The sequence below is a fragment of the Pelmatolapia mariae genome, linkage group LG10_11 (genome assembly GCF_036321145.2).
Source record: "Pelmatolapia mariae isolate MD_Pm_ZW linkage group LG10_11, Pm_UMD_F_2, whole genome shotgun sequence".
In the NCBI taxonomy this organism is placed as follows: Eukaryota; Metazoa; Chordata; class Actinopteri; order Cichliformes; family Cichlidae; genus Pelmatolapia; species Pelmatolapia mariae.
This window is the reverse complement of record NC_086236.1, coordinates 31,558,973-31,583,442: the sequence shown is the minus strand read 5'-3', so window position 1 is coordinate 31,583,442 and position 24,470 is coordinate 31,558,973. Positions and strand designations below refer to the sequence as shown.

The window sequence follows — 24,470 nt, the reverse complement described above, 5'->3', positions numbered from 1 at the left end:
GCTTCTTATTGGGCCAATTTTTGGTTGGTGGTCTAACCTTAAGAGATAAATTTGATTCTTCAGCCTGTGTATCTAAGGATGATAAGTATCCAGATTTGTGGACTGCCTTGGAGTAGAGAGTTACATGGGACCAAAATGCTTTGATTTTTTGTGACATCGTTCTGTCTTCTGTTTATCTCATTATATAGATCCTTCTCTTACTGTGACTAATTTCTAACCCACTGACATTTTCATTCACTTTAAAATGCTAACATGATACCATGTCTTGTTATTCCATCCAGTAATCCTTGTTTCAAATCATGTGTTGATCATTGTCACAGTAAGACAGATATTCTTTGCTTTTGTTGGAGTTTTTAGTTTAGTTAATTTTGTGTCCTTGCTTGTCTGAGTGTGTGGTCAAAATACTCAATTAATTCCAGGTTACATAAGAATATGACATGCTTTAATGTGATAACTTGAAATTAATGCTGTACAGCAGATTAACATTGGAAAGTAAATCATTTGCATAATCTTCTGAGTTTTTAATGTACTCAGCAAATACTTATCTATATACGTTCACATTAAGAATGCTGAGGATATAGTTTTTATCATTGACTTTTATTATTGCTTCTATAACTTCTATAGCCTGTTATTTAATGACAAGAAGCAACAATGGCACAACACAGAAGAGCTGACTTGTAAGGCCAGGACTATGCAGTCTGTTTAAACATACAGGCCAGTAGCCACTCTGTCAAAGATGAGGATGCACACATCCTCAACGTTGGTTTGAGCAGGGAGTCAAAGAGGCCATTTACGTGATAAAGGAAAAACCATCACTGAAACGAGGAGGGGGCCTAAGGGTACATCTTTCATCAATGCTGTGATTGCAGTCATTCACCAACTCTTGATGAATGGTACTCAGTGGCTATTTGCCAATGGTCATGACAATGTGTATATTAATGATCATGAAGTTCACTTCACGACCTATTGTTAGCTAGTAGTGCTAGTAGTACTGTTGATGAGATTGGGAAAACCTGCAGTCAGCTGAGAATGAAGAAGTCACCTGGATGAGCAATGAACACTACGTCCAGATGATTGAGTATGCATCGAGAAGAGAATCAAGAATGCTTTTACATAATGTGCTTAACAGGTTTTAGCCGTTGCATTTTTAGATAAAAAATATTTATTTGTATGAAAACACAGAGCATACTAAGTTGAGCTTGTTATGAGAAAACTTCACTATCAAGTATGGTACTAGCAGTGGTGGTAGAAGATTTAAAATTCAGTACTAACAGGACCAATGCTACTCATGGAAAAAAATGAATAATGTGATCCCTGTGACAGAGACACTGTTATATATGACATAAACTCACTGTCTATCTGTGTGTGTGTGTGTGTATATATATATATATATATATATATATATATGCATGCTACATATATCTGCATATCAAATAGCTCTAAACTGCCCCATTGCACTGTGTGTATACAATCCAATGCACCTCAATGTGTTCTGAATTCCATTAGGAGACTATCACAACTCCACACATCATTATAACCTAAGCATCTTAACACCTGGTATTCCCCATTAACCTTACCTAATATAGCGGATGAGAAACACACTCCCCTCTCATTCCTTGAGCAAGGCATTTGGCATCTCATTGCTCCAGTGGAGCGATGAATGAGAAAATGAGATTTAAGAGAGGCACTGAAGGCCTGTTTTGACTCTATATGTTTTTTTCCCACTTCAGCTCTGCTATGCTGGTGCTTTAGATAGAAGCCATAGATAGTATACTAGCAAAACAAGAAGAAAACTAAAAAAATGGATGTGTGCAAGAGGTTCTAAAAATATCTTAGCTTGAAGTCACATTCAAGGAAGAATGGCTTAAAATTGCAATAGTCACGAACAAAAAGACTAATTTGCAGCAGGCACAAGTTATGGTGTCTGTATAAGTTCAGGAAATTATTTTTTTTATTATTACCAGAGACTCATTGCTCATTCGGAAAAAACAAAAATTTACTAGTATTTCACATAGGACTCATTGTTGAATTTAGTATCATATCAGCAGCTGTAGCTGTCTTTATCTTGGCGTCATTACCTTGGACGAGGATGTGAATTGAGGTGGTTCTTGGTCGACTGCTTGTCTGGATTGCACACACATACTGTCCCTCATCTGTCATGTCCACATTTTCAATCTTGATGGTGAACTCCTCTTGATTAAGAGTCACCAAACTCACTCTGGGATCAATCGACCACTTGTCTTCTCCAGCATACAGTATACTTGACCGATTAAGCCATGCTGTGTGTGTGACAACATCCCCCAGTGCACACCTGTGAAGGAACAAAAAGAACACTGAAAGTAGGGTTTTTTGCTAAGTTATTTTTAAGATTCAGTGATTTCCATGAGGGAGTACTCATGGAAATCACAAAAACATACTTTATATGATCAACCCCTCCCCACTACATATAGACTTATTTTTTTAAATGACAAATTTGTATTTATTAATTTATTTTTTCCCTGTTTCTTTGAACTAAAAACATGTACTCTATTGCATGCTACGTTTATGATTCACAAATGTGCTGATGCTTATAAAAGCTGAACTTCTGGTATGACACAGTGTAGAGAGAGGGGATTGTGCAGCTGAATTTAATAGGATTATTTTTAGATTATACACTAATAATAGTAAGCAAGTTCAATAGACACAATATGTGTTGTTTTTTATTTATTTTTTAAGAATCACTGTATTACTTTTAAAAAGTAGTAGAGAGGTCTCCCATACAGAGAGACAGACAACCAGTCATAACATAGAAACATAGAAAAGAAACTAGAAACACAATTTCTAATGTCCATTTCATCATGTAATTGTGCAGTAATATTCTGATGCGACATGCTGAAATTGGAATAGCAATTATGTTCCCAGAAATTATGTAAGCTTAGAACAAGACTTATTTTCAATATGCAAATGCACTTACTGAGCAGCGTCAGGTTTCTTTTGTTGATCTACCCACACACTTTGTGATATTCAAAACTGATTGAAATAATGGGCCGAAACTGGATCGCTGTGGTCGGTTGCAATTACAACCGAATGCTTTCCGCAGTCAAAGAATGCTGCTTTGATACAGGAGCTGATGACTGATGTTTGAATGTTTCTATGGAATGACACATCTGCTGTATTTTGATAATAGGTGTTTCAATCCTGCTGAGAATGTACAAAAGCCAGAGCCATATGAAGTAAGTGGCTTAATGGTTAAAAAAAGAAAATGTGCTAACTGCTTTGGGCTGCCAATTGTCCATCATGTGAGTTGGGAGTTTTAACTTTCAGTAGCCTCAGTTCTGCACTCTAGAGCTGGAAATTCAACATTTTAACTGTTTTGAATGGTGGCAGTGTAACAGGAGCTCACTGCTTTGCAACTGAATGAATCAGCTCCATTTACGCTGTCACAGTTTTTGTTGCACCATCAGTCACTTCCACTTCAGTGGCAGCAGTAGGGTCAATGGCATCCTTGGGGCATTTATGGCACTATAGATGAAAAAAGCAATAAAAAAGCATGGGGTGCATGTTCTTCAGTGTTGGCACATATATGGCACAGTGTATAATCAAATAAAATGCACATTTTGTATGCAATGTACACAGAAAACATACAATAAAAACCCTTGTAGCATTGATTTAATATGATGCACTAATTTTAAAGTATGGGTTTAACCAATAATGGCCACAGAAAGTAAACTTCCTTAACCAGATTTTAGTGCAGACATATGACTAAACTTTTCTAAAGAATCCTCAAAAACAGCATGATAGACACGCTTCCACTGTAGCTTCCCCTCAAGCAATTAAAGTAATTTACAGCCAAGAATTTTATGAATACATGTGTGAGTGGGTAGTATATGTACTTAGAGGGCTCAAACTATAAAAGTACTAAATTAATATGAGTACATTTACATGCATTAGGCCAAAGGGAAAAAAAAAAAGGTTGTGTTTAACACGGTTTTCAACAAATGTATTTTTTTCCGCCTTTAACCTATCTTAATCCCAGCGTATAATGGAGCTCAAGAGGCTCTCCCATAGGGAGAAACAGACAACCAGTCACACTCACATCTGTTAGGATACGTGGTCTGTTGACCCAGTGTTTTGAATTAATGGTTTTTTGAATCGTTGTCTTTATGTTCTCTCTGTATCTTATGTTTCCTAGTTCAGATTTCTTATGATCTTGAGTTTATCCATATTTCTAGTTTCCCATTGTTACCCATTTTTTCTGTTGTGCCTGCCACACAGTGTTTCCTGACAACGTCAAGCAGCAACCTGCATTTCTACTAATGCCGCTTCAAACTGGCTACAAAGATCAACCCCTACAGATTTCTATTTTAAAATATCCATATTTACAGCAACTATTGTTTACAGTCTTGTACAAAAGACAGTTTGTATGAGGCTGATTCTTTAAAATTTTATCACTTGGACAAATAAATATTACTTTAATATAACATACAAAATTCTGTGCCTGTATTTGTTTCATTGTCATTAAGCCTTGGAAGGTTATCTGTATCACATATTATCATATCATCATGTCACCCAGCCAATAGCAGGAATAGGCTGAACAATAGCATACATTGATGTACTAGTATTATAAATTAATGACATTGTTTATCTTCTTTTCACTTTTTGCCCCTGCATCTCTAACCTAATTTGTCTTGAAAAGGTTTTAATGAAAGTACAGAACTGCTGGCTAAACAAATCATTAATGATCTGCTAACACTATTTCAATGTAAAAAAAAGAAAAATGAATCATATTCACAGTTGAAAATCGTCTGTTTCCTAATCTAACCCGAAGGCAGGTTCTGACACTGATTCTGGCACACAAAAAACACACAAGGACTTTGATTTGACTTTTTTTTAGTGGTTTACAGCATTTAGCAAAAATCCTCACCATCTGAATTTTAAACAACTTAGTATTCTTTCTCTTTGCTTAGAAGTCAACAAGGTCAGGGCTATGATCAGCACCTACCAAGGAATCACAGCCTTCAGTGGTTTGTGTTTAATTTTAAGGGTCAGTGACACAAGTAAGAGTTTTTTGGCTCTGTTTACACTGCCTCCCAAATTCAAACCCATGAGAAACTGTGCACTCATATTTTACCAGTGGGAGTGCTGCGGCTTTGAGTGCAATGAAAGGAACAAAGGACAAAGTAGAAAGGAAGTCAGAAATATGAGTCTTATTAAAAGACATTAATTGTGATTGTATACAGGAGTTCAACTCAAAGGTGGACAGTGATTGCGTTCTAACTTTTAGTCCTCTTTTATTTTCTAAAAACATCAGAGTTTCCACCTAGTGGAAAGAAAAGAGTGAGATACTGAGGAGGATTTTTCCAATTTCCTATTCAAAGAGGAGTAGGAAAATGCCTAATCACATTTAACTCAATGTTATAGCCATGAAAAAGTTTGCATGGTTTTAATGCAAACTACTCCACATGAGATATTTAGTCTTCATGCACAATAACTTATTTTAGAATGTGAGTATGCGAGTCAACATATATACAGAAGCTAAAGTCTTAATTTATGAACTCAGTAACTAACAATAAGATGATGTATTCTCCTCTCATGCTCCAATACCAGGTTTAGATAGTAGATGTAGATGTTTATTTATTGCTTCTTTTGGAAATGGGAAGTGTGAAAGGAGAGAGATAGCGGGAAGATTATTCATAAATTGCACACCAAAATACCTCATTTTATGTCTGGATATTCCTCAGGTTCAAAAATAGGCAGGAGATAATGTTGGGTTTTATGGATTCATAAAGCCTGATACTATCTACAGCACATAACTGTATTATGTGCAGTTTTTGTGTCATTTATGACACAAAAACTGCTCCAGTTCACTCTGCTTCTACTGCTACTTGCTGCCCTCTTAAACTCCCTAGAGAAGGTTTTTTTTTTTAAACTGGCCTCTATGACCATGGATATTTCATGCACGCGTGCACGTTGACCTCCAAAAATGAAATTAGGTTAGCATATTGTTTTAAGTGCTACATTCCCCAAAAACATCTAGGGCAAGGGGGTCAAACGTACATATATCAGTTATTAATGGCCAAATCTCCAGCCCTGCAAAAAATACATGCAGGCAGGGATAGGACTTTATTTTAATGGGAGCACCATGTGGCCAGTCACATGCAAAGACAGACACACATTTGTATGAAAGAAGAAAGGGGCGAAGACGTTCTAAGACAGCAAGTGCAGTAGTCAGGTCAGGTACACAATGCAAGTGTGTCAGAAAAAAGTGATGAAACAAGCAAAAACATAAAAATGTAAATTTGTCAAAAGACAAAGCAGCAATAATTTACATTCTTTTTAGCAATGAATAAATAAGTAGATTTAGCTACAGTGATGATAGTGCATATGTGCCATATGTGCGTTCCACGGACATAATTTGTTTAGCTAGTTACTAATACTTTTACTGCACTAAATATTATAATATGATAACTAATGGTATCCACTCAGCAGAGAACATCATGACAACAGCTGTGTGTAGTATTTTTTTTAAACATTTTTGTAGTTCTTCTTTAATTACACAAGATTGCTCAATCAAAGCAAAGCAACATTGAATTAGCAGAAAATTATTGAATAATATCTGTCTGTGTTGATACAGTTTCAATTAGTCAATGCTCCACTGGACTCTGCTTTCTACAAGTAAAAAGGACATATATATATAGACATACATACATACATACATACATACATACGTATACATATACACAGGGGTGCACATAAGTGGTCCGCAGGTGTGCATTCACTGTCAAAATAAAAGACGCGCACCAGATAAGAAGTTGCAATGCGTGTTTGCATACATAAGACTTTCTGGAGGAGGACAGACATTTGTTTAGAACTCTTAAAGATGTCGAAGAAGCAAGCTCCTTTAACCCTGGAGAACCCATGGGGTCAGAGCCGACCCCATTGGTTTTCTAGGGAAACCATGGGGTCAAATTTGACCCCATGGGTTCTCCAGGGTTAAGCAATTACTTTGGTGTTCTTCCTCCTCCAAAGAAATGTCAGAAGGAGTCCGAACCGCAAAAGAAGCGCGTATTCTCGGAAAAGTGGTTGCAGGAGGTGAGCTGGCTTCAAACAAATGATGAACGCACAGAGATGTGGTGCAGAATATGCCGTGAAAATCCCACTCTAGCAGACAAAAACAGTGCCTTTTATTTGTACGCAAACGCACGTTGCAACTTCTTATCTGGTGCGCATCTTTTATTTTGACAGCAAATGCGCACCTACGGACCACTTATGTGCACCCCTGCAGATACATATATATATATATATATATATATATATATATATATATATATATATACAGTGGCTTGCAAAAGTATTCGGCCCCCTTGAACTTTTCCACATTTTGTCACATTACAGCCACAAACATGAATCAATTTTATTGGAATTCCACGTGAAAGACCAATACAAAGTGGTGTACATGTGAGAAGTGGAACGAAAATCATACATGATTCCAAACATTTTTTACAAATAAATAACTGCAAAGTGGGGTGTGCGTAATTATTCAGCCCCCTGAGTCAATACTTTGTAGAACCACCGTTTGCTGCAATTACAGCTGCCAGTCGTTTAGGGTATGTCTCTACCAGCTTTGCACATCTAGAGACTGAAATCCTTGCCCATTCTTCTTTGCAAAACAGCTCCAGCTCAGTTAGATTAGATGTACAGCGTTTGTGAACAGCAGTTTTCAGATCTTGCCACAGATTCTCGATTGGATTTAGATCTGGACTTTGACTGGGCCATTCTAACACATGGATATGTTTTGTTTTAAACCATTCCATTGTTGCCCTGGCTTTATGTTTAGGGTCGTTGTCCTGCTGGAAGGTGAACCTCCGCTCCAGTCTCAAGTCTTTTGCAGACTCCAAGAGGTTTTCTTCCAAGATTGCCCTGTATTTGGCTCCATCCATCTTCCCATCAACTCTGACCAGTTTCCCTGTCCCTGCTGAAGAGAAGCACCCCCAGAGCATGATGCTGCCACCACCATATTTGACAGTGGGGATGGTGTGTTCAGAGTGATGTGCAGTGTTAGTTTTCCGCCACACATAGCGTTTTGCATTTTGGCCAAAAAGTTCCATTTTGGTCTCATGTGACCAGAGCACCTTCTTCCACATGTTTGCTGTTTACCCCACATGGCTTGTGGCAAACTGCAAACGGGACTTCTTATGGTTTTCTGTTAACAATGGCTTTCTTCTTGCCACTCTTCCATAAAGGCTAACTTTGTGCAGTGCACGACTAATAGTTGTCCTATGGACAGATTCCCCCACCTGAGCTGTAGATCTCTGCAGCTCGTCCAGAGTCACCATGGGCCTCTTGGCTGCATTTCTGATCAGCGCTCTCCTTGTTCGGCCTGTGAGTTTAGGTGGACGGCCTTGTCTTGGTAGGTTTACAGTTGTGCCATACTCCTTCCATTTCTGAATGATCGCTTAAACCAGACCTTCCCAAAGTGTGGGGCCCGCCCCCTAGGGGGGGCGCAGAGCCATTGCAGGGGGGGCGCGGCATGAAAGAGGGGGGGAAACAAAACGCTTGGACACTGCTAGCACGGGGCGGCCACAGAAACGCAAAGCAGGAGATGAAGCATCGCTGAATATATTTCCAAACCAACTTCATTCTAAGCCAAAGACTAGAAAATATGGTGAAGCATATCTTCCCTTTGGCTTCACCTGCACAAGTACTGAGGTAGGTCTCCCCTGCAGAATTGGTTTTCCCTGTGTCGGGAGCAGCACTGGGCTCTCCAAATCACGGACAAACAGTATCCCACAGCTGTTTATGTTTTTGAACCCATTTTGCACAGAGAGGCATTTTTTGAAAAATGTATTGATAGCAATGTTGAATATTATTACACAGGGAAAAAACAACTACATAATCACACCGTGACGCCTCTGCCTTTCTAAATGGAGGGACAGTAACTGCGTGTGTATATGTAAGCGTGTAAAACCTGCAGACAGTCAGATTAACAGTATTGTGTCTCTATCTGCCATTCTGCAATTCATCTCATGTAAACAATAATGTGGCGCACAGCGTGACGTGAAAAAAGGCACATACCTTTGACGTTGTGTGATGAACTCTGTATTCCTCGTCCACACGTAAACGCAAAAAAGGAGTTTTAAAAAATCTCCGTTTTCGGTGATTCGAAATGCCGTTTACGTGTGGACGAAATTTTCCAAAAATCCCCTTGTAGGTGTGGATGTAGCGTGAAGAAGTTAGTAGTTTATTTTATTACTACCTGTAAGTTATTGCAGATTACTTGTATTTGCTTAATTTTTTACTAAATGTTTGAGGTGTGAAATAAACCGCAATGGAGCAAAATATGGGTGTGTGTGGTTGGAGGATGTGTGCGCGCGTGTGCGTGCGCGCGTGCGTGGGGGGGGCGCGAACATTTTTCTTGTAAACAAAGGGGGGCCCAGCAAAAAAAGTTTGGGAACCACTGCTCTAGATCTTGTTCTGAAGTATGGTTTTAAAAACTGAACCTTTAACAGTATTTAATTTAATTTTATGAAATCCCAGTTTTTTCTAATCTTCCCTAATAACATTTAAATTTACTCAGGTTGGATGGGCATGGTTCGACTCAGTTTTTAGAGTTTTCTATTAGGTGCTAGTACCGGGCACCAGGTAATGTTTTAGTACCTACTAAAGCAGATCTAGCATCTGAGATCTGAAAATGTTACTTAATCAGACTGGGTGCCACCAATTGGGTAGTCATAGGTGTCACTTGATGAGTCATGAGAGCGTCTCCTTCGCGAAAATCAAAATCGCCATTTTTGAAACCTGGCACCAAGGAAAATAGCTACAGACAAACCGTTTTTGCCAGAAAAAAAAAAAAAAAAACACCTTATACTGAGCAGAAATTATACTTTCGCCTCAACGTATTCCATGGTCATGGCATTCGCATCGCATACACATAATGTCATGGAACTTATGGCCATTTTGCTACAGTATAATGACCCCTCACACATTAGATCGTACTCGATTTAATTTTTATATAGATCTGTTAATGAAGCCATAGAAAAATACAGTCACATCTCTTGTGATGTACCTCACAAAGCTGTTTGGTCTTGTCTGCCATGTTTCTGAAAATAATCATTGGCAACTGGAGAAAAAAGAAAGCCACATGATAGTAGTTGCTATGGTGATGTGCTAATGTGGCACACAGTGTATAGATTAAAAAAGATAAAGATAAAAAAAACCTGAAATTGTAATTAATAGACATTCAAAATATGCCAATATTGAACTATTTTTTTATTTAGTTAGTATTAGTATTGGAGAGACTATTCAAATCAGTTCAATTCAGCTTTATTTATCAAGCACTAAATCACAGGAACAGTTGCCTCATGGGCTGGTTCTTATATAGTGCTTTTCTATTGTACTGTAGCATTCAAAGTGCTTTATAAGATTGGTTGGTGATGAGCCGGTGTCTGCCAAAATATCACCAATCATCTGTTTTCCATTTGTCATTCAGTTTTTCTATGTATGACATTCTTTGCTCTGCGTTGTTCATCTTTCTTAAAATTAGGGTATTCTTTTTTTTCCCTTTCTGCCTGAGAGGGGAATGTTCTCTGCAGAGAACAGAATAATAAACAGAATAACATTGTAGCAGGTTTGTAATAGAAACTCAGGAGAACTTTCTTTAAGCATGGCATCCCAGTGCACTTCAGAATAACATTTCCGTCCTTTATATAGCAGGTTTGTAAGAGAAACTCTGGAGAATTTACTATATTGTGTCATATCTGTATTTGTCATTTGCTTTGGATTGCTGCCCGTAGGCATTTAAACTTCACGAACATGCCTCCCTGCATCATTACTGCTACACCTGTCTCCCTCCTCTTAACACACATGCATAATCGGCGTTTTGGTTCTTCTGACTATCATCACTCTTCTCTCCAGAGCATACCTCCATGTCTCCAGGCTCTATTCCAATGGTCCCTACTCCTACAGATCACAGTGTTGTTTGCAACAGGCAAAAGAGACTCCTATCTTTCATAGATTTCCCGTAGCTTCATGGCATGCCTCAACAACTTTATGCCTCTGTAGTTACTAACAGCTCTACACATCCCCTTTGTTATTGAAAATAAGCACAAGTAAACTTCTTCGCCATTCCTCAGGCATCCCCTCACTCTCCAGGATTTTGTTGAAAAATATAGTTTAAAAAATCCACTGCCCTGGCTTATAAAAATCTCCACAAGGACCTGATCTACTGTGGTGGCATGGGTTGGCATGTGCCACCCTAGTGCCCCCCTAGTTTTGCATATGACAATGTTGTTTATTAAAATGAGTTAGCATTAAACCTTTGAGCCTAGCTATAACTAACATTGAATATAAATTCTAAAACAGCATATATTACTTAATTAAAGAAAATTGGGAGGAGGCCTCGGGCAGACCCAGGACAACCTGGAGGGATTATAGCTCTCTGCTGGCCTGGGAACGCCTTGGTGTTCCCCTGGACAAGCTAGAGGAGGTGGCCAGGGAGAGGGAGGTCTGGGCTTCTCTGCTTAGGCTGCTGCCACGACCCAGCCCAGATAAGCAGAAGAAGATGGATGGATAGATAGACGGAAGAAGATGGTTCAGTCCATAGCATCCAAAACTACTTTATTTCTTGTTTTCACTGGCATTATGCTATTGGTCGCAATAGCATTTTAGATTTCAACATAGGTGGTTGATTGTTACACTCTGGAAATACAATGATGGTGAGTGTTATTAACCAATAAATCAAGAAAAATTAGTTTTAAATTTCTGGTGAAAAATATATCCATTTGTTGATGATAGTGCATATTTTTGACACGTGTAAAAAAAAGCATTTGATTATTTGAAATTGATTATTTCTAAAACAAAAAAGTCTGTGTGAAACTTAGTTAGACTTGTATTTTTAAATGACTGACCTCATGTCGTGTAGCTTTCTGGATTTTATACTTGTGGGGCTATACAGTACATAAAATGAAAATTCACATTTTTTGTGACTGAAATTTTTAATTATTTGGGCTAAACCAATAAGAAAGTTATGGACTATGTTTATAATACTACGACTACTACTACTACTACTACTAATAATAATAATAATAATAATAGATTCTATTTTTAAAGCGCCTTTCAAGACACCCAAGGACATTTGACAATAGAATAAAGCACATTATAGAACATTAATCATCTGAACATCATCCAGATTAGAACAGATGGGTTTTGAGTTGAGATTTAAACTAGGGGAGAGAACCAATGTTTCTTATATCTGGGGGTAGAGAGTTCCACAGCAGAGCAGCTGAAAGCTCTGCTTCCCATGGTGGCGAGGCAGAAAGAAGGCACAGCATGTTGGATAGAAGAAGAAGATCGAAGAGAGCGGGCAGAAGAGGCAGTGCTTAACAGGTTAGAAAGGTAAAGAGGAGCAAGGTTAGGAAGGGCGTTGACGGTGAGCAGAAGAAGTTTGTATATTAACTGGAATTTCACAGGGAGCCAGTGAAGTTTCTGAAGAACTGGGGCGATGTGCTGGTAGGAGGGGTACTGTTAATAATGCAAGCAGTGGAGTTTTGAATCAGTTGAAGCTTATGGAGGGATTTTTGGGGGAGACCATGCAAGAGAGAATTGCAATAGTCAATATGGAAAGTAACAAAACTACAAACAAGACTGGACGTAGCCTGGGTGGAAAAAGAAGGACGAAAACTGTTAATGTTACGTAGATGAAAATAGGCAGAACGGATGAGATTATTGATGTGAGATTTAAAAGATAGCAAACTGTCTAGGATGACACCAAGGCTCTTAACCTGAGGTGAAGGGAAAACTGTGGAGTTATCACTAGTGAGTAAGAAATGATTTGCCTTCAAAAGGTTGGATTTAGTGCCAATAAGGAGCATTTCAGTTTTATCCTCATTGAGCTTAAGAAAATTAGAGCTGAACCAGGATTTGAATTCAGTTAGTCATTCTGTAAGGGAAGAAGGTGATAGGGAGGAATGAGGCCTGCAGGAGGGTTATAACTGGGTGTATCATCAGCAAAACAGTGAAAGTGAAGATCAAATTTGCAGAAAATGGTACCAAGAGGGAGGATGTTATTATGAAGAGAAGAGGGCCCAAGACTGAACTTTGGGGTACATCAGAAGTGACTGGGAAAAGGTATATGTGAAACGTGTGTACTTGCTGCATTGATGCGTTTTAACCATATATTATAAATATTACAGAATGTAACACCTGCATATGTGTAAAAAAAAGATGGCTTTGATTTTGCCACCAGATCTTTTTCCATGCCACCCTCATGCCACCCTAAGAAAAAGTCTCTAGATCTGCCCCTGAGCTTCACAGTTATCTCACCTGGACTAACTACCTTTCCACTCTTCATCCTCTACATAGCTTTCCACACTTCCCCTTACTAATCCACAGCATTTCCCAAATCTCTTGTCTCGTGTCCTGCTCTCACTGTTATTTTCTTCATTTATAAGCTTCTCAAAATGTTTCTTCCATCTTCTCAACACTGTGTTCATTCCTTAGAACATTTAGGAAAGTTTCATCTCTATCCTTAATCACCCTAACATTCTTTAGATCCTTTCCCTTTTAAAAAAATTCTTTATTTTATAGAGTTTTCGGGAGCTCGGGCGAGCCATCTCAGCCGTCCACAGCAGCCTCCGCTAAGAGCTCAGGTGAGCTCATCCAGCCTGCAAGGATCTTGTTCCCACACCATCTGTTTCCGCTAAGGACTCAGGAGTGCTGCTCCAGCACTCCCTTGCGTCTTCTGGTTGCTCTGGAGAGTCCGTCCAGCCACTAGATCAACCATCAACCATCGACCATCTGCAGCTGCCACGCCCCCAGTGGTACAATCAACCGATCAACCGCCTGTGGCTGCCATCCTGTCTTGTCTTGCCTCGTCTGATCCTGCGCTCCAGCCACCTGCCAAGCCTTCGCGTGCGCTGCTGCTGCTTTCCATGTGGCCGGCCCCGGACCTGTGTCTGCTGTACCACTTTCCATGCGGCCGGCCTCCTGAACTGTTGTGACACTGCCGCTTTCCATGCGGTCGACCTCCTGAACTGTTTGGTCCTGGGCTCCTGTGCTGCAGACCCCTGGGTTGGCCCCCAGAGCTATGTTTTTGGACTGTTTTGTTTTTGTTTTTTCTTGTTGCTCCATTGCTTGTTTTGAATGGTTTTCTACATTCCTTGCTCCCTTTTGGTCCTCCTCCCACTGTAAAGGAATTTTTTTATTTTTTATTTTTTGGGGGGTGGGGTAATTCATTGGCTGAGGTGTTTAATAAACAGAGTGAATCTCCTGATCCTTTCCAGCCCAAGAAAAGGACTTGATGTAAGTCCTTTTCTCCGGTCTAGCATGCTTCGCATAATGTTCGATAAGCTTTTTCTTTTGGTTTTGCCACCTTTGTCATTGACATACAGCCTGTCTCCCAGTACTCCGGTTTCTTTATCTGATATCACCTGACTATCCTGCTCTTTCTTTGCCAACCTAACAAAGAAAGAGCAGGATAGTCACATTGTTTCACACTGTTTCCACTCTGAGGTGAAAAACAATATTACTTTTATTATCATTATTATTATTATATTGTGTACTTTTCAAACCCCTTTCAAGATGGCATGCTTCAAAGCTGTAGTGAAATCAGTTTAGTTGCTAGTTAACACGATACTGTACTTATTGGTGGGCAATATGCACTGTAAAAAAACCTGTAATTTAAAAAACATTTTCATATACATTTATTTATTTTATACAATTTTCATGTAATTTTTCAAATGTTAATTTTCCAAATTTTTCAAATGTTTTATTACTTCTTTTAGTAAATTAATGATTTGAAAAAAGAAATCATCCACCACTTGCCATTATCAGCTAATAGTAAATAATTTTCGTAATACAGCAGATACAGGTTATTTAGCTATTCTTTAGCCAGGTAGGATTACAGAAAGGTGACCATGGCCATGTAGAGAGCAGACAGGAAGCACAAGTTGTATGTTTTAATGTTTTCCAATTTATCTCGTTAAATTGTTAAATACTGGAGGGAAATATTTTTTGTGTGCATGTTCGAGGGCGGGTAAGGGGTGGAGATTTATGCCTGCCTTTTTATAAAAGTGACCACACATCACTGCTTTGTGGAATCATGCTTTCATGTTTTCAAACCAGGAAGGAATTAATTCTATTGACTTTATACTGGTCATCTTACATTTTTCTATCAAGGAAAATTAGTGTGTAGTTATTATCTTTATCATTTTATTGACAACTATGCATCTTATTTGGCTGTGAAATATGCATTATATGAGGAATTCTACATCCTACTTAGTGAGTCATTGTCTTTTTCAAAATCCAGGTGGTGTAGCTATATTTTGAGCATTGCAACGCTGAATAAACTAAGTAAGTGTGGATGGAGATAAATGAAAAGAATGACTCCTAGCCATCTTCAGTCTCCACTTCTCTTCAGTCTGACACACATAAACAGTCTGTGGCAAAGGCTAGGAGGATAGTTGGTTCTAATGGGCTGGTGATCCTATAAATAATAGCTACACAGTTTCCTCCCCATTGATCACACAGCCTTGCCTGACTCATAGTGGGAGCTGGTGTATGTTGGAGTGAGCTGACCAAAGAGCATACTTGGCTGCCCTTTCCTTCATATACTTTTGGTGCATGTCCTATCAAACTGAGGGCCTGTACAACTTCAGAAATGACACAGCCTAATTGGGTGCTAAGAGAGGCACATCATTTAAGGATAGCATGGAATGGGAGAAAGAACTGAGTCTTGACAAGGTTAACGAACTCCTCTACTAAATATCTAGCCTTGAAAAGTTTCTTGGGTTCACAAAAATGTGAATTGTTCATACTTTTCATCTCAGAATGAGGACTGATGAGAGTATATTTGGAGGGAAATCTTTCCTTGCCTTTACTGACTGTCTCTTTAGAATAACTTGCTCATCAGAGGTAGCTTTAATTTTTTGCAGATGTGACACTGTAATTTGTTCACAAAGTTTAGGTGGCAGGGTCAAAGGTGCTCACACAAATCTATCCAAGGTCTGCTGATTTTCATTTAGAATTACCTGGGGCTGAGAAGACAGAAGGGCAAAGGCCATATTGTCATCATAAGTACCACAGTGTGTGTCCTTGACAGTGGGGTGAGCGCAGCAGGGCATGACTACAGGAAAGACTTAACAGTGAAAGAAAGAGGAATGCTAATGTGAACTGTCTCCTTATCTGTGTCGCACATTACTGAGCATGGAAAAAAAAAGATTTTGAATCATTGAAAATTTGATGGAAGTCTTTTTCACAATTATTCAGTGAGAGTCTTCTGATACGAAAGAGTGAGAAGCTGATGGACACAGAATTAACTCCATAGAACTCTTAAGAAGCCTGCACAACATTGTCGCATTATAAAGGTGAGAAAATGTTTTCTACATAGCATCATGTATGCTGGGTTGAGATTTTTAAACCAGCTGCTTAAAGCTCAGCTTTTTCCACTATATAACTACATCAGTAAGCATAAAGTACTAATAATGGATGATATCTTTAGAGGCAGCAGCCAACCAAGAAAGTGTGTGTCTGTGAGTACCTGTTTGTACACCTGTGTGTGTGAGTGTGCTTGCATTCATAAAGTTTCTCCATGTAAGTGTCTAATAATGGGTGTGGGGAGCCATAGCCCTGCCCCCCAGGACATAAAGCCGGTATGGAGAAGATCCGAGCACCAAACATCCAGACGCCCTCCAGATTACCTAATCTGACCCACTTAGACTTTTATCTTTGGGGTCATCTGAAGGCAATTGTCTATAGTGTGAAGATACGAGATGTGCAGCACCTGAAACTACGGATACTGGATGCCTGTGCTGGCATTTCTCCTGCGGTGTTGCTATCAGTGTGTGAAGAGTGGGAGAAGAGGGTTGCATTGACAATCCAACACAATGGGCAGCACATTGAACACATTTTATAAGTGGTCAGAAAGTTGTAAATAACTCATGAAAGAATAAAGTTACGTTGAAACCAAGCACACCATTGTTTTTCTTGTGACATTACCAATAAGTTTGATGTGTCACATGGCCCTCTTCCTATTGAAAAAACAAAAGTTGTATCCAAGATGGCCGACTTCTAAATGGCCACCATGGTCACCGCCCATCTTGAGGAGTTTGCCCCCTCACATATACTAATGTGCCACAAACAGGACTTTAATATCACCAACCATTCCCATGTTATTACGGTGTATCCATATAAATGGCCCACCCTGTATATTGTAAATGACCACAGCAGACCTGATGGCATAAACATGCTTTTCAGTATACTTTATTAACACTCACACGGTTGCTGTGCAAACACACACAGAGCTGCAGCTCTCCCGCTGGCAGCTCAACATTACCACAACAACCACATGCATCAAAACTCCAAACTTTTAAGCCGGCGAGGCATGAATGCAGATGCCGCGCAGGTGGGTCAATTGCACCTGCAGCAGCATTGCAAACCACACTCCGCCACATATATCAATAAAGGTTTGATACAGTGTAATATTGTAGCCTTTTGTACAAGATATCAGCCACTGATAATAACCTGTCTCAGCTTGCTATTTTAATATGATGGTTGTTTATATTTCAATATTTGGTCTCACTATTTGATAAACAACTATGTTGTTAGCACACAACATGTGACCATAGGGTTTTCAATTATATGGTTCATAACTATACAGGCATAGATTATAACTTGGTAAAAGCTACTAACTTAACTCACTCAGAAATCATTATGTCCTCAGACATGAAAAAAAGCCATCCAAATTTTGTCTTACATCGAGATCCTTTTTTTAGCAACTGAACCTGTAATGATCAGTTTCCTAAACTGACATGTACTCTACGCAGCCAATACTGTCAAGTATTCAAGTATATACAAATTCTCAAAAAATTGACAAAAAAAGCCTCATAACTTACAATTGTGGTGTGTACTGTATTTTTCGGACCATAAGGCGCACTGTCAATGAATGGGTCTGTTTTCATACATAGGATGCACTGGATTATAAGGCACACTGTCGATTTTTGAGAAAAATTTAAGGATTTTAAGTGTGCCTTATAGTGCGGATAATAATTTCAACATTTAGAAAGTACTGTACAATGTCACATTTGACCTCTCAAAGCCAAAAGGTTGATCTGGAGGTCAAAGTGATAAATCTTAGTGCTATATAGAGCTATTTGAAACTAGATTTCTTACTACCATCGTTTGTATTGTCAACAAATAGGAATATAGGGAATGCTATATGGGGATTCAAAATATTATGTTACTTATTATGTTATGTTACCTCTGACAAGTTCAAACAAGGTAAAACTTTGACTACGTCAAACTTCACAAAATATCTTTTATTTTTAAAACTACGCTTAAAATTCGATTGCCTTGTCTGTATTGACAACATTTACATAATGATCCTGGTATATAGGGATTCTAAATATCACACTATAGTTAGTTAAATATCATGTACATTTGACATGAAATCTTACTTTTACATTTCACATCATGGCTTTCTTTCAAGTTGATCCCAAAACGAGTTAAACATTCAAAGAAAGGATTGTCAAGAGAAAGCAATTGACTTACTCATGCCCAGTTATTTACTAATCATTACCTACTTCTACATAACTTTTGTTTAATCAAAGTAAACATCTGTCATGTCGGCCTATTGTCCATAGTCAGCCTTGTTGTGGGTTTGTGCTCTTGGAGTGCTTCTTGTTAATATAATTGGGCTTGATAAATGTTGGTGTCCTCTGACTACTTACGTTCATCTTTTTAACTTTAAGTCAGACAAAATTTGACAGAAATAAAAACAAAGAAATGTGTCGCTAACTAAATGTGTAGAGGCTTTGGACCTAAAACTGCATCTACGATAATTAGCATTAAACATTCTGCTTTGACTAACACACATCACATTAAACGTATGAATTGTACACAATTAACCATAATCATATGTTAACTGTAGTACAATGAACATAACTCTTTAATGTAATTGAATGGCATTACGTTAATCCCAAACTGTTTCAAGTTTAACAAAAATGAAGAAGGAAAAGAAGGAATAATTTTCAAAACTTTTCTTATACTAACAACTCCACTACCACAAGAAGCTAGTGTTTGACGACATGGAAACACACAAAAAAGAAATGCTTCTGGTGTCTGGTGTAATTTTGTGCATTGTGACCTTGTTACCGAGCAGTCCATTATGCAGGAAGAGCTCAAATAAACAAGCAAAACCAGAAACAAAAGGGCTGCTGGCATATCTTATCATCAGGGATTCCCAACTCTTTGTTGTAATTACCCAGCATTCAGCAGCCTCTCACACACAGCTCTACCTATCCACTGCCTCAACAAACACTCCCTGAACAGTTATTGTGAAACTGGGTCAGTACGCAGTATTGATAATGTCACATGCAGTTTAAATTAGTGGGGGTGGATGGTACTGTAATCAATAGTGCACAATTGTCAAGCCTTTACAGTCACCTCTGGTCCCTGCTGATGGACATTGATTCAGACTTAAGTGGACCTAAAAGCCTAAGGAGAAGAGCAATGTTATCTGAGGTGAGTAAACAAAACCTGCAGAGAATAAACACGGGATGAAAGCGAAGAATCTGTATTTACCTGTCCTATACCAGGATGCTCCTTTATTGTGACAATAAAAAAATCCAGACAGCTGCAGGGTTGGGCAGTGGGCAGCAATAAATAGTATATGCATAAAACAAGTGCATGCCTTTGTTTAGTGGTTTTATAAATTCAGCTCATTTATGAATAGCACTTCCAGACAGAAGTGCTATTCAAATATCTCGGGACAGAAGATATGGCTGGCTGCCCTCAACAGCAAACTGTCCCTCCGTTATGTTAGAGCACATGAGGTTGACTTGGTTCTCAGCCCCAAAGCATTGATACTCATGCTGCCTTCCACTCTTCTCATGCATCCTACCTTCCACGTCTCCCAAGTCAAACCAGTCCATTCTAGCCTTTTACGCTTTTGAGTCCATTTCCGTGCCACCTGTGACACTATGTGGCCCATGAACTAAAACAAGTTTTACACCCCTCTTTAAGAGCTGCAGCAGTGCAAGAATAGTTTTCGTAATAGCCAGCTACCTTTACAGCATGTTGTTTATTGTTTCTGTTTCTGCACTAGAAACACTACTACTGCTTTGTGGATGAGTTTGCAGCTAAAACTTTGTAATTTAGTAATGCCCTTCACTAACGTATCTCAAGAAAGAAACAAAACCCTATAACACTTCTTGAGAATTTATTTTGTTACAACCAAGAGCATTATTAATGTCTTACTGGTTGCTGGTTACTCAATTTTGTTCTGTAGCATTACTTCATCTGCATACTTGTAAACGCACAACACTTTTCATTGTTCATCACTACTTCTATACATTTTTTGGCCATGCTGTGTTTGCTGAGGACAAAGTGAATACTGTAACATGCTTGGCATGGCATGTTTCGTTTGATGCATTTTCATCTATACGTTATTCCCAGAAAACATAGTTCTACAACTAAAACACTGTATAAATGTCCACAGTGACTCGGTACCACTCAAATTAGATCTAGAAGTACAGCTTGTTGCTGATTATACAGTATACTATACATTCAAAGATAGATGCAGAGTATGCCCTCGTGACAATATCACTGAAATATGAGAATGAGATAGTAAGCTACTTTTTAATGACAGCAGGTTTTTAATTGAATTAAATGTATTTTCTTTTAATATTAACAATAGTAAAACCCACACGCAGTATTGTTGTGCTTCATTTCTGGTTCACATATGTGCAGTCTCATTTTCTGACCCCCCCCAACTGTTGGCAGCAGATGACTGCCCTACACTGAGTCTAGTTCTGCTGGATGTCTCTTCCAGTTTAAAGAGAATTCTTCCTTTGTTTTCTCTCTAGTACTGTAGGAGCTTTACCTTGAAAAATAAAGCAACTTGTTGTGATCTGGTACTTTAAAAATAAAACTGAGTTGAACTGAATGAATCTTTAAAAATGACTAGCTCAAGAACTATTAAACATAAAAACCTGAACTAGCAGACTATCTACTAATATTTTTGTTTTGTAGTACAGCTTGTCATATTTGCTCAGTCCAGCTTGAAAGTTGAATAAATTTGTATTTTCTATAGCAAATGGTAAATAGTGAAATATCATTATATGCCATTCAAAAATTGTCACTTCTTCTCTTTTGTAATGTGAAGTTTGTTTTTTTATTTGTTTGTTTCTTAACCAGCCAGTATTCAGAAATTTTTGATATATCTGTCCCAAATTATAGCGTTTATCTTTCAAAGTTTGCAAGATGTTCATGTTCAAAACTTTAATGATTTGAAAATGGAGTGACATATTTAAGAAAATAAATATGGGACTTTTTTAAGCAAGCCAATTATCTGACATTTGTGATGTATTTGCCCTTCATTTCTAATCCTAATCCTTAGTCCCTTTTGTCATCTCTCCCCGGTCCGTGCGTCTACCTGTCATGTTTCATGTCTGTGTGGCTCTTGTCAAGTTCGTGCCATGTCTATGTCTCTGTGTTTCCTGTTTTATTTTGGAAGAGTCTGGTGTTCTTTGTTCATTGTAGTTAGTGTTACTCTCCCCTGTATTGTCATTATGTTTCATTGTAGTCAGCTGTGTTCTCATGTGTCTCCACTTCCCCTGATCACCTCATGTGTGTATTTAAGTCCTCAGTCTTCCTTTGTTCGTCGTCGCGTCATCTGTTCAACTTTCCCCATGTTATGCCAGGTTTCAGGACTCTGTGCTGGTCATGTCCATGTTGCTTACGTGTATATGTTTCATAGTTCGTTGTTGTTCCAGCACAGAGTCCTGTTCATAGTTGTCTCAGTCATATGCATCATTGTCATCTTGTCTTAGCCTTCCCTGTTGTCTCAGTTAAGTGTCAGTTCTTAGTTTTCCCAGTTCAGCTTCTAGTTTAGTCTTGCCTCGGTGCTTTCAGTTGTTTGCCACTTTAATCAGCCCAAATAAAGGCTCGCTTTTCGTTTCAAGTTCAGTACTGTCTCCTCGTCTGTGTCTGCACCTGGATCCTCACACTCCCACACACGGTCTGCCCTCCGCAGACCGTGACACCAAGAGAGCTTTTTGAAGTCATTTTTTATAATACTGTATAATGGTGCAGTTTTTCACCAGGATACTTTTTAAAAAAATCTCAGATGGAAATTTGTCCCACTTGATGATATGAGGAATTCCACAGGCCTTCCTGCTTCCTGTTATTGCAGATACTAGGGAAGATTTTGATAAATGTAAATTTTTCAGTGGATGTTTGGCTGTATGGTAAGGTGAACACGTCAAATTCTTTTTTTTTTTTTTTTCAAGCATTCTCCTGAGTCACTATGGATGAGTGCTATAATTGTTTAGCCTCAGAATATGTGTTTTGTTGAAACTCTGGAACGTGTTACTGATGCTCCTCTCCCTTTAGCTGGTTGCCTCTCTCTACATTTCTTCTTGTTTTGACAGCTGTTTTGACAGCTGGTTTACGTTTCTTAGAGATACTGCTCTGACACATTTCTCTAGGGGCAGTTTTTTCACAGGTCTGCAAGCATACACTATCAAGCCATTCCCCTTTTGTTTTCCAGATGTAACATTTCTCATGATATCTGGAACTACATGACTCACAATACACATGGCTGATATCCAAAATCCACTGCAAAATAATCTCCCCCCTCCCAATCCACTGCCATATTACATATTCATCCTAAAAATAGTGAGGCAGGTTTCCGCCTGCTAATGCAAACATTTAAGTACCTGGACTTGTCCCAAATATATATGTTCTCATCACTTTTTCTGTTTCACTGGTCTGAAAGATAATTTCACAATCAGTTAATCATTTAGGAATGGGATATGATGGTTTAACAATAATATATTTGGACACCAATGTGTAATGGACCTTTTCAAAAGTAAGAATGAGGATGTGACACTCCTGATTGGCAGTGTTTACAGAAGTGAAAATATTTATTTGATTAACAATAAACAATTTGGTTTTGGTATTACATGCAGACATATGGTCTGCAGATGGCAATATAATAAAATCTTGCAATGTTGCTTTTAATTAGCAAGTTATCTGTGGAGGAGACAGAAGTGAATATTTGGGAATCTGTGTTTATAATACAAAAATTATTGTGTTGAATTTTTTTATTCTCAGTCTTACAAACAACCAATTAATGGTTTAAACATTAACAGACAAGCAATGACATTATGACCAAAGACAGGTGAAGTGAATTAAACTGGTTATCTCTTCACCATGTCACCTGCTAGTGGGTGGGATATATTGGGAAGCAAGTGAACATTTTTTTTCCAAAAAGTTGATGTGTTAGAAGCAGGTAAAATGGCCAAGCATAAGGATTTGAGTGACTTTGATAAGGGCCAAATTGTGATGGATAGACAACTGGGACAGAGCATCTCCAAAATTGCAGCTCTAGTGGGGTGTTCCAAGTCTGCAGTCTAGTGAGTATCTATCAAAAGTGGTGTGAGGAAAAAACAGTGGTGACTAGTAATAGCCTCATGGGCAGATAATACTACTGCTGCTACTACTACTACTACTACTACTACTACTACTACTACTACTACTACTACCAATAATAATAATATATTTTGAAGGCACCTTTCTAAAACTCAAGGTCACCTTACAAAGAGAAAAAAGATATCAATAAAATAGTAGTTTAAAAATAGATTAAAATAAATTAAAATAGCAAAACAATAAACAAGATTTGACAAAAAGCAAGCTCTGTATTAAAGTGAGTAAGCCAGTTTAAACACGTATGTTTTGAGCTGTGACTTAAATAAGTAAAGGGAATCTGTATTTCTTATGACTGGAGGAAGTGAGATCCAGAGCCGAGGAGCAGAGCGACTGAAAGCTCTGTTCCCCAAAGTGATAAGACGAGCAGAAGGAACAACAAGATGAATGGCAGATGAAGATCTGAGAGAGCGGGAAACAGTGGTGATATGAAGTGGATCACACAAATAAGGAGGGGCAAGGTTATGGATGCACTTAAACGTGAGAGCTAAAATTTTAAAGTAGTGCTGTCAGCGTTAATCTCACTAAAGTGATGTTAACGCCATAACCGCATTAAGGCAGCAAATCTCCGTTAGCGAGGTATCGCAGGTTGCCCCATGCATGGGGCTGCACGGCGCTAACGCGTTAACGAGCTAACTGCAGGGGTATGACTAATGCCAATGGATGCTAATCTGTTCAGAGTATTATGAGAAATGGCAAATGCCGCATTAAGATCAAGAAGGATGAGGACGGTTAAAAGGCCAGAATCAGCTGCCATCAGAAGGTCATTTGTAATCCTTAACAAAGCAGTTTCTTTACACGGATCGGGGCAGAAACCAGACTGAAATTGTTTGTGGAGATTATGGTCATTGAGATATGAGTGAAGCTGGGAGGCAACAACTTTTGCAAGGATTTTCAAAATAAAGGGGAGGTTTGATATTGGGCGAAGATTATCAAAATTATTGGGATCTGCACCAGGCTTTTTGAGAATTGGAATGACAGAAAAAGTTTTCAAAGATGAATGAACAATT

At 38.5% G+C, this 24,470-nt stretch overlaps 1 protein-coding gene across 3 annotated transcripts in view; it reads right to left on the bottom strand.

Moving 5' to 3' along the window:
- Positions 1–24,470, bottom strand: part of ntm (neurotrimin) — a 537,843-nt gene that overhangs the window by 130,870 nt on the left and 382,503 nt on the right. For all 3 annotated transcript variants that reach the window (XM_063488323.1, XM_063488322.1, XM_063488324.1), the window contains one exon: positions 2,079–2,311. In XM_063488323.1, coding sequence (XP_063344393.1) covers positions 2,079–2,311 — 233 coding nt within the window. The remainder of the gene's footprint in view (positions 1–2,078; positions 2,312–24,470) is intronic.